This window comes from Thunnus albacares, chromosome 13, assembly GCF_914725855.1.
Source record: "Thunnus albacares chromosome 13, fThuAlb1.1, whole genome shotgun sequence".
Classification (NCBI taxonomy): Eukaryota; Metazoa; Chordata; class Actinopteri; order Scombriformes; family Scombridae; genus Thunnus; species Thunnus albacares.
In genome coordinates, this window is record NC_058118.1 from 5,616,163 (window position 1) to 5,632,022 (window position 15,860).

The 15,860-nt window shown below is 40.4% G+C and overlaps 1 protein-coding gene across 14 annotated transcripts in view; it reads right to left on the reverse strand.

The window, feature by feature from the left end:
- auts2a (activator of transcription and developmental regulator AUTS2 a) overlaps positions 1-15,860 on the reverse strand; it is a 479,781-nt gene that overhangs the window by 317,526 nt on the left and 146,395 nt on the right. For 9 of the 14 annotated variants that reach the window (XM_044369937.1, XM_044369938.1, XM_044369953.1 and 6 more), the window contains one exon: positions 2,955-3,693. In XM_044369937.1, the coding sequence (XP_044225872.1) occupies positions 2,955-3,242 (288 nt within the window). In that variant the 5' untranslated portion in view covers positions 3,243-3,693. Of the gene's footprint in view, positions 1-2,954; positions 3,694-5,288; positions 6,302-6,415; positions 6,619-7,065; positions 7,184-7,349; positions 7,444-7,473; positions 7,596-15,860 lie in introns of those variants that run through there. The other 5 variants (XM_044369941.1, XM_044369940.1, XM_044369942.1 and 2 more) reach the window with 5 other exon arrangements.

The following is a 15,860-nucleotide window of genomic DNA, read 5'->3' on the forward strand; positions in this document are numbered from 1 at the left end:
AGAACTCGTTCAAGTTGAGGGCACCTTTTTACTTTGATTGTATGTACATTGGCCTTTCAAACTCAAGTGCTTCTCACTTTAAACTTTCCCACACTGACTACAGAGTTGTCATCAAACTCTATACTCAAACTGACAATAGCAGTGCTTTAGAAGACGGAAGCAGGCAACATCAATGGAAAGAACAACGGAAAGAAGGTCAAACATAACAAGGAGACAGGGAAAGAACATGCACGCACAAGAGTCCTTGCCTGCTAAATAGAGTGATTCTGAGTAAAAGTAAGGAAAAACATAACGGCAAGACACTCTTGAACTGTGAAAAGTGTTGATCTGACTAACAAGGCGATACAGTCAAGACAAATGCAACACCACATATCCCTGAGATGGGTCACACCAACGAACAAAAGAATCTTATCACGCTGCATATATTAGAAAGTGCAAGTCAAACTGTGTTATCCCAGCACACCGCAGAGTCTGACCTTGTGAAGACAAACTATTTTCACTTCCTGCTGAAATAAGATCAGGGAAAACTCTATCCTAACAGAATTTAAGCTATAAAATGTTTGCAAATTTATTAGCTGTGGATGGGTCATGTTTTAATGTAGAATTAACAATAGATAACACTGACATATACAGACACCTGACGAGCTAACGGAAACCCAATTACAGTGGGGGAAATAAGCATTCAACACGTCAACATCTTTTTTTGTTTAACATGTTTCCAGTGTAGCTATTCATAGGAAATTAAGACCAGACATTGGTATTAACTCAATAAAGCAGCACTGTTAAAGAAATCATAACATTCAAAGCAATAAAAAAAAAAAAAAAAACCTCATGATGTGCATTGAATTGGAATGACACAGGAAAAAAGTATTGAACACACAGTAAGAAAAAGCACTCAACCAGGTTATTCCACTAATTTGTCCCCTTACCTGTGCTGATTATAATCAGCTGGGTTAGTGCATGTGGCCATTAGTACTTCCACTCTTTTAAAAAGGGTTAGCCGTCTGTGAATGCATCATTTGTTACCATGCTGTCACACTAGAACCAACTCATAATGGGTAAAGGCAAAGAGCACCATTGAGGCCATTTTCCGCTAGTGGAAGAAGCACAAGTCCACCATCAACCGCCCATGCACAGGAGCTCCTCACGAGATTGCTAACCAGGCAGTAAGAAAATTAGTTAAAGGAGTAGCCAAAGATCCACAGATCACTCAAAAAGAGCTCAAGAAAGACCTGGAAGAAGCAGGCACAGTTGTCAAAGAGAGAACCATGGGCAATGCACTCCACCGCCATGGCCTCCATCCCGTAAGACTCTAATACTAAAGAAAAGACATGTTGAAGCTCCTTTGAAGTTTGCTACAAACATTTGGAGAAGCCTGTAGATTATTGGAAGAATGTGGTGTGGTCAGATGAGACAAAAATTTAAATTTTTGGCAATAATACAATGAGCCATGTTTGGAGGACAAATGGCTCTGCATATGACCCTAAGTACCATACCTACAGTGAAGTTCGGAGGTGGAAGCATTATGGTATGGGGCTATTTCTCTTCTCATGGTACCGGCAGAATCCAAATTGTTGAAGGGAAGATGAATGGAGCCATGTATCAAAATGAGATGCAGGTGGACCTTCCCGATCCAAAACATACTGCTAAGAAGACTCTCATGGTTCCAGAGAAAGAAAATATAAGGTGTTGGAATGGCCCAGTCAATCACCCGACTTCAACTCAATAGAACGTTTATGGAAGGAAGTGAAGATCAAGATTCACCAGCAGGAAGACTGTCTGCTTAGAAGAATGGGCCAAAATCCCCCGTGGACACTGTGAGATTAGTTTCTTCATACAGGAAGCGTCTTGAAGCTGTCATTGCAAACAAAGGCTTCCCCACGTCAGTTCAATAAGCGTGTTCAATACTTTTTTACTGTCATTCCAATTTAATGCACAGATTTTTTTTTATTGATCAGAATGTTATGATTTCTTTAGCTGTCACCTTACTGAGTTAATACCAATGTCTGGTCTTAATTGCATGTTAATAGCTGCACTGTACTGTTTACTGAAAAAACTGGTGACATGTTGAATACTTATTTCCCCCACTTTAAATGAGTGGGGAAGCATAATGAAAACAAATGCTATCATACAGGGCCATAAGTTCTCAATGCTATCATATCATTTCATATGCTATGGCCTTAACAGTCACCACCTGAACACCTATGGGGGATTCTCTACCACATCAAAACACCTATGTAGAATATCTTTAGGAAGTCCATACCTCCAGAAGAGTTTCTCACACTTGGAGAATCTATACCAAGGACCACTTAAGCTGTACTGGAGGCTTGTGGTGCAACAACACCTCACTAAGTCACTCTTCCTTTAATCTGACACCTATGTGTAAGTTACCATTACAGAAAGATATGGCTGTATATTGTGCTGTATACATATATATGAATGGCTTGCTGGTGTAAGTCATAATTCAGAACTATATTGTTGGATGGCAGCCTGTGCCCAGTTTGCATTCCAAGGAAAATGGATAGCCAGTGCACAATAAATTACTCCCACTCTGAATAAACTGTTGTAACATGGATCAAATAGCTTTTTCACTCTGAAGTGTACAAAAGCGCAATAGCCACTACAACCATAGCTGAACACTCTTCATCTGGTGTAAGGCTTTGCTGGAAAACTCCTGTGAAAACAAATCCAGAGCAGTGCACACAACAACAACAGCCTCTCAGTGACACAGATAGTAATCTCTGGCTGCAGAGCTACATTTAAAGCTACATCTGTTGAACTCCAGCTCACAACAGCCAAATATGCAGGCGGAGGCCAAAACACTGGGCTGCACACAATAATAAACATCTTTACACGGCGCAAAGAGATTTTCAACTGGATTTTCATAGAAGAAGCTCAACACACACAAGGCTGGACAGAGTTGAAGGGGTTACCCCTTGTGGTTCAGCACTCACCTCTAGAGCCTCCAGGGTCACGAACCCCGTGATGGAAAAGCCGTCGATGATGTCCTCCTCAGCAAAAGTAGACTCCTTGCGCTTTCTACGTGGGGGTCTGGGACGGGATGAGGAGGGCTCCCTGTCGCCCTCCCGCTCTGAGTCAGAAGAGAAGCGAAACACGGAGCCCTTAACATGGTTGTTCCTTATCCCATTTGATCTCCTCTCCCGATCCCTTTCTGACCTCGACTTCCTCTTCTTGTGGAGGCCACTAGATCGAGGGCCATCCATGTCCTTCATAGGAAACATCCAGATAAACCCTCCTCTCACAGGGAATCAAACTCTTCAAGGGCCAGACACTGGCACTGCTCGACCTCCACTTGTGTGAAAATCCCTGAGGAGAATTTTCCGCAATATCCAAGCGTATGTTATCGATATATTAGATCCAAGGTAACCATGTAATATCCAACCGATGAAGCCTTTTACAGGAAATGCAAAACTGCAAATAGTCACTGAACCAAGCTAGGTTCCAAGCAAAGATCCCCAAATGCAGTCCATCAAATCCTATGACAGAGGTGTAAAATGATCTACTAAACACTTTATCACCAAGCTGTCAATTCCGCCAGAGGAGGAGCTTTTCAAGTTAAAGCAAATGTCTGCTCAGTGAACATGTCCGGCCATGGTGAGCTGAGCAGGTGACGCCACATCTTTCTTCTCCAGGAACCAGCTCCTCTTAACCAAGGTCAGCAAACTCTCCCTCCTGCAAGATAAAGAGAGAGAGAGCAAGCATTTGCAACATGTTCACTCAGCAAGTTCAACTGTGCATTTAGTCAATGAGCCATTCTCCAAAAAGGTGCTGCACACTGTACAGAAGGTTCTTGCCATTCCACATAATGCAAGATGAATGTTTTATTAAGGTGGCTACAATCTCATCTGCTGAGTATACTATGTTTTCTTACACCGCCAGGCCATTAAGCCCCAAGATGAGATGATTATGTGTTGTAAGTGCTCTTTTACTAGTGTCTCTGACGCTTTTGCCAAGCTTGTAACCTAAACTGTGTGATTAATGATTACATTTCTTTAACTAGTGCACTCCATAGAGGACAGATCTCAACCAGGTATGTACAGTCAAGATGGCGGCGAAGATAACAAAAATGTGGAATTATTCATGTCATATCGTGCCTAACTTTAGTGGATCATACCATATTGGGTATGGAATTAATCTGCAGATGCTCTGATTCAAGATGAGAGCAAACTTTTCTATGGATGTCAGTTTTTAAGCCACAACAAAGGCCAAAATGTGGCCTGCATTGCTGGAAATGCCATGTCGTAACGCATATCATAAAATGGCGAGGACTGCTGAAAAGACGAAAGTCTAAGCTTTATGATAGGCTCATAAGGAATGGCGTTATAAATAGTTTTTTTTTGTGAATCACCACAACCACGAGATGTCCTTGAGCATACAGTCATAAATGTGCACAAAAAATATTAGGCTGATGGATCCAGTAGTATGCGAGATTAGCTGCGGACAGATACACATGCGGACACACACGCACACACATACACACAACCAAACTCATGATCCCCTCCAGGCTTACGCCTGGCGGAGATAATTATGTACCAGAATTTTTACTTGGCTACTTGGGTGTCTGGAGCCTCTCAACATGAACTAGCTGTTGTTTTTGGCATGGTCACGCTAATTATAAGTAACCTACAGAGAATGTATGATGATGAAGTGTGACAGTATATCAGTAATACACAGTGCACTGAGCATAAAACAATAAAAACAATGATGATCTTAAGCCTCAAATAAAGCCTTAATTAAATCAAATGCTGTATTAAGAACATCTGGCTGTCAGTCAATCTATCCTGTCACTTTTGCTGCTCTTACTTGTTTGCCAATTTCATTCATTTACATAAACCTGTATCAAGGCAGATTTCAGTGGCACACATTGATTATGTAGGGTTTAACATCCTCACTATTAAAGTTAAGGCCTAATAATTTAAAAACCTCTGAGCTACCCACATGGAGTAGATCAGTGATCTGCGAGCACTTCTTGAATAAACTATTCTGATTTGTAGACATCCATCAAAAAGCATTCACTCCACTTGAAATTAACAAATTTAATCCTTTTTTAATTCCCCATTCATTTATTCCAAAGTATCACCTTGGACGAAACAGCTCACTCACATATTCCACACATCAAAAACATCAATAGCTCTCTCTCGCTCTCTCTTTCATGAATGCAAGCAGGTCTGATTGGATAGAGAAATATCCTTGAGGTTTTACACAAAAGTGAAAGACCCTTTGATAATGCCAACCTGCACTTAACTGAAGCGCTTAGCAGGACATACCTTCACTGTGTGACACTGAAGGCATCTGGCTGCTTTATGATAGTCCTATGATTTTAGGATGCAACATTCAACAGCTTGCAGTCTTACTCTGCATCATTCTCCAAGCCATAGCCTACAGTCTAGGCCTAAAGCCACTGAAAGTCACTCTGGCATGGTAGTCTAAAACACATATGGCTTCTCTGTGTGTCCAGAATATCAATTCTCATCCATTACATCACAGAAACGGTATTCTATGTGGAAGAAAACTGAATCAACAAACTGCAGGCTTTTTTAAGAAGCCTTTTTCTGAATAATCATACCTCCAAATGCTGGTGGACGTTTCAGACACAGAGGAATCGCACCTTTTCTGCATCACCACACAAACCCAAACCAATCTGTCACAGTCAACCACCATCTTCAACTTTACATTGTCTCCTAGGACACAGGTTGCCATGTAATGTAGCTCATCTGGATTGTGCAACATACATGTAGTGCCCAAATGCTCTGCTACACCCTGCAAAGTGACAAATGTTTTTAACATGCACAATTACATCCATTAAAAAAAAAATGGCTCATTTAAAATGGATACTTAGCAAAGACACATCCAACAAGCCAGCATGCCAACATTTAACTATGCAGCAACCATTCAAAAATATTCCTTCCATGCAGATGTTCTGCATTCTAACAACCCAAAAAGGCAAATCCACCTTTACTATAATAACGGTCCTAAACCTTTTTTCCCCCAGTACCTATGCCTTTAACCTGATGCCCCGTGCCAGCACTCATCTAATGACACACACACACACTGCACAAACAGCTCCCAAAATATCGCTTATTGGGAAAAAAACTGTATTCTAGCACTCGCCCTGGCTCCAGCTCAGTAAAAGACTCTTTCCCTTGTCTTCGCTCACAGTCCCTTTTTGTCTGTCTGTGCTGTCAGTAGAGATCTCAGGCTCTGTAATCCAGTCCAGCCCACAACAGCAGCAGCGGACTGGCACTGCCTCCTGCTCCGGCTCTCCAAGCTTCATTTTCCACTATAAGACACACAACAAAAGCAAGCCTCTCTCTCTCTCTCTTTTTTTTTTTTTTTTTTTTTTTTTTTTTTTTTTTGCTCCAAGACACGTCATGCAAAACCAAGAAATGCAAACCCTTGCGAGTGGGGAGGGACCGTCCGGATAAGTTGCAGGCCTTCGGTCACTTAAAAAAAAAAGATAAAGCACAAGAAGGTTTGGAGCTGACAAAATAAATCCCGCAAAGGAAAACCATAGGGTATCTCCTCCTCTCCCCAGACCCGAGCTTCAGGATCCCGGAGAAGAGGGACCGGGGCGCAGTGATATGGCGATGCCGCAGTGCCGCTTTACAGGCTGCACGCTTCCTCCTCGGCGCAAATAGTGCTGTCTCTGGACATCTAGTAGACTCCGAGCTACTAGAAAGAAACGATATAACCAGGAACACAGCTGAATCTCAACCGATATAAAGTCCGTTTACACGCCTTGTTTTTTTAAACTACGGAATAAAATGCACCCGCCTTTTTTTGTTTGCCGTATATTTTATCACAGAAATGTAATAGAAGTATGTACACAGGTACAAGTGACAAGTTTTTGTATGTAATAACGATAACGATAGCTGTGAATAAAAATAAATAACGCTACGTGTCAGTAGTGGTTGGTCAATACTTAGCATGAATGAACTTAGGCTCTATCATTAAAGCTGTTTAAAGGCGGTGATAATATGCACTTATTAACATAATTACTCAAACACACACACTAGTTGAATTGAAAAGTAAGCTAATACTCACACAAAACTGCTGGAATATTAATTCAGCAAACTGGTGTATTCATATTTCTGTCGCAAAGGGCAACAAGTGAGCAAATAACGTGCAAAAAGCATGAATTTACATATTCATATTTATTCACTGCGTCAGTTACGGTAGCCTAGCATCATGCTAATCATATAAGTTATACACATAACTGACAGTCCTCCTCTGTCGGCTGCATGCTGGCTCAGATATCAGTTTATCATTTGACTCATGAAAGCGACTGGAAACTTCTGCGCAGGGACACCCTGGGCCAACTAACTTACCTCCCCATTCAACACACACTAACAGGGAATTGGCCTTACAGTACTGTAGCAACGAATAGTAAAACATTAAATAAGCATAGCGTATTTTCAGTGTATCCGTTTGACATTTGAAGCAAATATTTACCTTGGAAAGCTGGTCCCCTGCATTGAGTTTTTTAGTCGTTCAGACCTCTGCAATTAGAAAATGACTTGCACCTGTGGACCATGTGGCTAAGTGTACCATGCAGTGTTTGTAGTGCCTATTGCATTGTAACAATATACTGTAGTATGACATAGAAAGTGCTATTCTTGCTAGATGGAATGATTTATCTGAAAATGTGTCACATTTGAGCCAACAAGTAACCATTATTCTCAATCTATAGAATCTATCTATTGCCAGGAGTAAATGTGTTCACACCGTGCTGTTGAGTCTAGCATCAGATTGGGATTCACAATACTATAAGCACTGATGAGGGTCAGTCATGTCTATTGTTATGCAAGTACAGCCGAAATGTAAATTTAATAATTAATTTACTTTACTAAAAGTTGATACAATTGTGATACTAAATTAAGTAGAGATTAAACATATTTTCATTATAAATTCATATGTTGATTATTTTCTCAATTCATCAATTAATTAGTTTTAGTTCAGTTTTATCTATAAAATGTCAGAATATAGTGAATAATGCCTGTTATAATTTTCAAGAGTCAAAGGTGACCTTCTTCAAATGTCTTGTTTTGTCCAACCAACAGTCCAAAACCCAAAGACGATGAGTTTACCAGCATTATATATATAGTATTGTCTAGTATGATAAAGAAAAACATCATATCATTACATTTGAGGAGGGGAAACAAGCTAATGTTTGGCATTTTTCCTTCAAAAATAGCTAAAACGATTATTCGATTATCATAATAATTGCCTATTAATTTTTCTGTCAATCAATTAATTGCTAAATCATTGCAGCTCTAAAATTAACCAGGTTTTGGACAGTCAGATGGACACAAAAAGGCAATTTGAAGACGTCACTATGATTTCCTGGTAATTGATGATTAACATTTTCACTATTTCCTGACATTGTATAGACTTAAAGCTAACACAAAAAACAAGACATTATCAATAATGAAAATAATCATTAGTTGCAGCCCTATGTGAGTAGTTTCACAGTACAGTATGGGCTTTGTCATCAGTATTGAGTGCATGTCTTGTTGCAGATGTCACTCATGAAACCAGAATAACACCAACCAATATTGATTTCCAGGTCCATTAATGCCCATGGGATGAGCATTAATAGCATTGTGAACACAACAGTGTGAATTTGTATGGTAGTAGTGGTATCAATAATTATCATATGAATTAGTGGGTGAAGGAGAGGGGCACTTAATAATGGCTTGTTGAGCATACTGTTGCTGTATTGCCATAGCCTCATAACACTGATCAAATTTAAAGAGCGAGAGAAAAATGATGGTGTCAGACCTCGCATGAACAGGAGTCAGCGCTTGTTTCAGTGCGGCAATGAACTGGTCCTCTGTGAACAGGGGACCATGGGTGGGCTGTGTATTTTTAGCCTGGTTTAATGATGCAGAGGCTGAGTGGTGTGGCTCAGAGCTTGCTAAAGTGCCTCAATTCCCAGTGCCCAGTGAAACAGGGACCCCACCGGCCTGTAAGAATAATGCCAGGGGATACACATGCACTTGACCCTGTCTCATCTTCCAGGAGGAGTGTCCTTGTGACAAAGTGGCGTGGCAGGGGAGAGACGACAGCGTGGCAGCTAATTCAGCTCTCCCAGCCTCCACTCATTAGGCGGGGAAGACAAATGTGCTGCTCTACCCTCCCCTCTGCCTTGCCATAATCAGCTTTAATTACACCTTCACCCCAACTTTCCTCTGCCTCCACAGCTTCATTCACTGTCACACAACACTTTGGATCTTGGGATATAAAATCTGATGAACTATGAAAATAGGAGGGTCTTTTTTGGCACCAAGGGAAATGTATGATTTCTCATATATTTTAAGCACGTTGATTAATGATTAAGAATAAGCTATCAGGTCATTTAAGTGGACACGTTAACAGCACCGCTAACGTCCAGCTTCCACAACTCTCAAAACAACAAGAATCAAAGCTAATCTTTTCCAAATGTAGCTTTTCCAGCCAGCTATAATAACGGTCCCTTGACTCCCGTCTGTGAATAGGGTAAAGGTCAATCACTGGGCTTTCAACAATGGAAAACACAACCTCGTGGAGAAAAATAAACTGAAAAGAGCAGATATTTTCTGTGTTAGAAAATACACATACCTAAAATATAGTGATAAGCCAACACATCCTATCAGGCTTTTATAAAGATTGTCAGAAATTTTATGGTGCAGGTATTTTCCACACACCATGCAAGCCTGAAAAGAGCTCATAATAGGATGAAGCCTTTGGGAGAAGTCAATCACAGGCCAGCCATTCTGTAACCGGTGTTACCTTGGGAAGAAACAAAATGTGTTTACAGTACTTATTTATCTTTAATTGCCAAATCAGAACCCAACGCTTTGCTCCCTCTTTTTCCTCTTCAGCATTTAGCTCAGACAGACAGATGGTGGTAATTAGAGAATCAAATTCACAAAACAGAAACATACACATCCCCACATTCTCCCACACCTGTCTGTTACTATCTTTTTACCTTTATCTTATTTGTGTTCATCTTCAACATTATTATCGCTACTTCTCAGGAAAGAGACTCAAGTGGGATGTAATGACACTATGCTTGTGGGAGGTTTAATATTCATCATTAATGACTTGTCCCTAAAGGCCTAACAAGTGGTTAATGCCCTCAAAGAGCAAGTTAATACATGACAAGCGCATGTCATATTCATAGCTAAATTGTGGCACATGACCCTCCTGTTCAAAAGATGACCTACATTATGAATAGTGTCATTGTGTCCCCAGTGTCAGACTGAAGACAGAAGCAGCATGTGCAGGACTACAGAATAACGTGACAATACATTTGACTGGAAAGATGAAACTGTCCTTAAAGCAGAAATGTGAAAGAGAATGATTGATTAAACAAGATCAATATGAGTAAGGCTTGCACCTGTAATAATGACAGAAAAGCCTCTCTGGTCATAATGTATAGGGCCTGTCAAAATCCTCTTAGCTCATGGTTCTTTAGCCGGCTCGCACAATCAATCACTGCTGACTATTTGGGTATTTGATAAGACCAACATTTACCATCAGAGAAATGAGGACAGGGCAGTGGAAATGTACCGATTGTGTATGGTGATCAAATCAAGGTAAATTACAATACACCAGTTGCTATGGGGATGCCATTGTGATAATATATCTATTTGTTTATCATGTATGAAATGTATAGCAGATACACCTGCTTGTATCAAGAGCTAAACATCAAACAATAAGAATGTTTCCCTTGGATGTTTTCATATATGAGGACACATCAATTGACTTTGGAATGAATTCTATGTCTAATAGGCCTTTTTCACTGAAGACATTTTGACATGTCACAGTAGGAAAAGCACAGATGTAAATAATAAAATGAATGATTGTTAAATTCCATTTCACTGCTTCAGTTTTAGGGTCTTGGTATGTTGCGTGCTGGCTCTGTCACGCTGTCATGGTTTACTGGGATACTTACAGAGTACAGCCATTGTTAATGCCGTTAGTAACAACTACAACAAATCCAAATATCTGCAGTGAAAAAGATCTATTGATGAAGTAAAGAAACAAACTACTAGTCAGCTCTCACAAGGTTTTCTAAGTCTCAGAATAAACTGTAGCACAAGAATATTTAATGTATACTATTCAACAGCTGAATTGTTCCGTTTTAAATACATGCAAGCCAGGGTTTGATGTCAGTTGTTCTGAAGGTCTCTCCGTGAACTCTCCCTCATTTAAAATGCCAAGGATGACCTTTCACTGCATGTTTCAGCTCTAAGAGGAGATCATTTACTCGTGTATGCTTTATTTCAGTAGAGGAGTTGATGCACTTAAGCTGTTATTTTTTTCTCTCTCCGGCTCAGAGGAGTACTGTAATTTTCCAAATCTGTCATCTGTGCAAATAAACGAAAATCGCTTCCAAATATAACCTCATGGAAAATATATAAAAAGGAGATGGAAACAGAAAATAACACAAAGCCGACATGCCTCTATGTTTACCTTGTGCAGTGTGGAACCAAAAGAAAAGGCTGCAGATAAGTTCTTTGAATGGCAACAAAGAGTATTGAAAATGATGGCTGACCTACTAAAACAACAACAACATATCTTAAACTAATGATGATGTCAGATATGTACACACTGCAAACAAAACACAGCAATCTCTTCATCTGAACAGCACATCTACTGTACAGCGCAATAACAGAAACCTCCAGCCCTGACTACTTCATGAGACAACAAGTTCAACATCCAGTTCAGCCACTCGAGGTAAAAGAGAATGATTTTCACTGGCTTTACTTGTATTAAGTACGACTGGGGCCTGATAGAAGCATGTGGTTTCAATTCCAACATAAATGAAGTCATGGAGGGTCTTCAGAGAGACTGCGAGGTCGGGGGATGTGTTGCAGTATTTCTGCTATTACAATGTAAAATTCATGAATAATAAAGGTTTCAAATTAAAGCTCGAGTCTCACTTGCTCGTACTGCCTGGTGTGTCAATTATTCCTTGGACATGGATCACTTGCTCTGCCTTCTGTTCTTATTTCTCCAGCTCACGCTGTAAATATGAACTACACACTCATTTTTTACCATTAACATCACCAATAACAAGAAGTTTGCAATTCTTTTTTCTTTATTACCATAGATATTGGGATTTCTGTTGGGTTCTCATTGACATCAGTCACATTACTGCTGGGCAAGTGTCCTCCTGCATGCTCAAACATAGAGTCTCAGACTGCAACCAGTGTCTACTGAATCTTTCCACGCCTCATCCCTGATCCCACTTTGCAGATTGCACGACACAGAAAGCCTAACATATAGTAATATCCTGTGTCCTTTTGTTAACCTTGGACTCCCCCCACCCCTCCTCCATATATACAGAGGCAGACTTCAGAAATCAGACTAATTGTGTTGTTTTTTTCTTTTTTTTAAACTTTTAAATAAAAATACAGACTGTGTATTTCATCTTCCCGGAGAGAGAGAGAGTGAGTGGTTGGTTAAGCCATAGAGAGGGGACGGTGTGTGTGACTGTGTGTGTGTGTGTGTGTGTGTGGGCAGGGGGTCTCTCTGGAACGGGAGGCAGGGATATTTTCCAATTACTCTGCCCCTTCTCCCTCCCATCTCACAAGGCAGGGGAGGCAAAGTCGAACTCATTTATTAGTATTAGGGGCTTGTTCCCCCCCTCCCAGGCAGCCCTCCTCCTCTCTCCCCTGCAGCAACCGTGCAATGCACACAAGATCACCCTAATAGAATTTGTAAGCCTCCAAATGAAGTGGATTGTAAAAGACAAAATGACATGAGAAATGTTTTTTTTTTTTTTTTTCCTTTTGGGGTGGGGATTCCTGTGGGGAGCAGTGGATGAGCGGAGGTGGCAAAGTGACAGGAAAAGGAGAGAGTAGGAGGGAGGTGAATACACTATGACTCCATTTGATTCTCATTTATCTCCTACTGCAACGAGTTGCCGGCTTGTATTATTGGAGATGAGTCGTTTTACAGTCATTAATTTACTGGCCCACCTACTGGAGAAGTCTATTATGGAAGGAGCCGGCGTCATCAGAATGGAACCTCAGGGGTGACTGTGCTTTTACAACATGTGTTTCATTAGGTGCCCATAAACACACAACGTAATATAAATATGGAAACTGTTAGCCGTGATAAAAACAGTGGCCTATGCAACAACTGTGTGGTCTCACGAATAACACAGACTAGCAGGGAGCCCCCGGGGATAAAACTTGTAATGCTCATGTTTTCTATTTCCATAATGGAGAGGCATTGTTCCCGAGGATTTGGACAGATTATGAGGATCAGAAGGATGATCTCTCTGCAGTATACTCTTCTTCTCAGGATTTTATTTGGTGGCAGAATGAGACAGTATGCCATCGAAAGGACACCAAATGTCAGAAAGAAACAAACAAATGTAAACAATGTAAATAGAAACAATATGAAACAATGGTCTGATCCATCACCACATACTTGCATCTTTCAAATTCAATAAACTAATGGTAGAAAAAAATACAACAAAACTACAACTTAAGCTCCTCATACTTCATACATCATTTATTGTTTGAAAGAAACTTGGTATTCCCTTTATGAAAACCCCAGAAAGCATGGGGTAATCCACAATAAAGTTAAATTAGATTGTGTTAGTCATGAAATAATATAGTTTAGGTTATGTGTACATTTCCTGAGAGACTCACCTGTGACATCAAACCAGAGAGCTATTGCATGGGCTACAAATACACATACCTTTGCACAAAAAGAATACCTAGAGAATACACTTCCTGTAGATGCACAATGTGAATTGAGAAACACATATTGCTCAAATAACACTACGCTTTGAATATGATGTATATAATATGTAGTCTGTGAGTATCTCTCTACAAACTACAGCACATAACAGTGAAATTATAGTCCTGTTCTGCATCTCTGCCCTCAGTGGTTCTGCCATTATGAGCAGAAGGATTTCAAATCCAAGCAAACAACAAACAGCGGCCACATCTCATAAGGCCAAATAATGCCAAAGTTTTAAAACTGAAGGTTTCCAAGTGATTTTGTTCATTTTCCTTGTCAATTTTAAGTTATCAAGATTAACAGAATAAAATAATCTTCACAATCATACTTGCACATAATCCCTGCACCATAACTAAACCCCACAATTAAAAGTGGATTATTAAGGGTAACACTTGTTTGGTTCTGGCAAAACTTTTTTTTACATGGCAAGTCATTTCCCTTTGCTCAAATTCCCATGAGACTGTGCAGAATTCGTGCTTTTGGTGAAGCTCCATCTGTACTAGCTCAGCCTGTCTCAGACTCCATCTCCTCCATATGCCAGCTGCTGAAAATATCTCTGTCTCAACAGGGCTGGTTTGCTGCATGCTGCAGTGTGGATGAGCTACTCTCAAGGCATGCTTTCTTTTTTTTATTGAGATAAATCACAACTCTGTGATGTATTTACAACTTTAGGCTCCTTCCTGATGCAGCAGGATGCCGATGGCTGTTGTCGTGGCAATTTACCTCTTGCACTTGACTTCAATGAGGAAAGAGACAACTCTCGATATAGTATTGTCACACTTTCTTTAATACTCAGAGCATGGCACACTTACTCAATACAGACACAAGCTGCTCTAGAGGGGTGAGCTTTGAACAGTGGGGCAAATACTTCTTAATCTGTTTCGCACCAACCTCTAGGAGTTGTTGTGACTGTTCTATGCATGATTATACCCAAACAGACATGGCAGGATCTGTTTCAGAATAAACAGATGTTCTTTGTTTCTTTTTCACTCAGGAACACACTGTTCAGATGCACAAACATGATTTCTATGACTATCACTGAGCATTTAAACCTTTCACAAGTTCACACAAGCATTCATACATATTCATACAATCATCTCCCTCACAGTTCCCCCTTTTGATTATTCTTAATCAATAAAGTCAGAAATGATTGTAGGCTGAATTCATAAGGAATAAGATTTTGGTTTATATAACATCCTCATCATAGTATGGCAGTTCTTGCAGAGCCATTTGTTTAATGGAGTGCATATTGAGTGATCACTCTGATGAGCATGGATCTGAAAATAGGCACGATACAGGTAGCACAGCAACCAAGAATAGGGAATACAGTCATTACAATTAGGACAATATTCGTGAGAGTGGATTTCCAGGTAGTCAACCATGATGTCAGCCAGTCCTGTTTGCCTGTGATCACAGCTGCCTGCATAGCTCTAGCCAGAGCTGCCATGTTGCAAATACCTGATTGAATAGCTTGCCCATTGTCATCATTAGTGGGATAAAGGTACAGCATGATGTCCCAATAATAGCACATACACTTCCCTGTGCAGCAGCAGTTTGGTCTAGAGCCATGCGATTTTGCATTGCCGTCAGTCTGAGGGCTCCCAATTAATCACTAATTGCTGCATCTGTGGCTATAGTGATGTTGGCAAAAGACATGAACCTTAATATATTGTTTGCTACTCCCATCCAGGGGAACAATCCTCGAGCTACTTTCTTGCCTTCAGACCATAATTTGTAGTCTTCTGGAACGTCAGAACCCCATATTGAATTGTGTGGCACAAATTCAATCAACCTCCTCTTTTGTGTATTTTGGTCAGTTTGGGTTTGGGCCGTAGGAGTATATGTAGAATCAGCTAAGGTTACCAAAGTGCACCACCCACCCCAGTTACTTGGGAAAGTTGTGTAAATGTCATGACCACATAACCCATGTGCCTGCCAGTACTCTAGATGCCTGAACAATTTGCAGTAGAATGTTTACCTGTGGACAGGGAGTTTGGATATGGAATACACCATGTTGCACTCTTTGCACATGCGTTCAGTCGTTGATTGTGGTTGAGTCTACATGAGCTACTCTGTAAACACAGGAGACATTG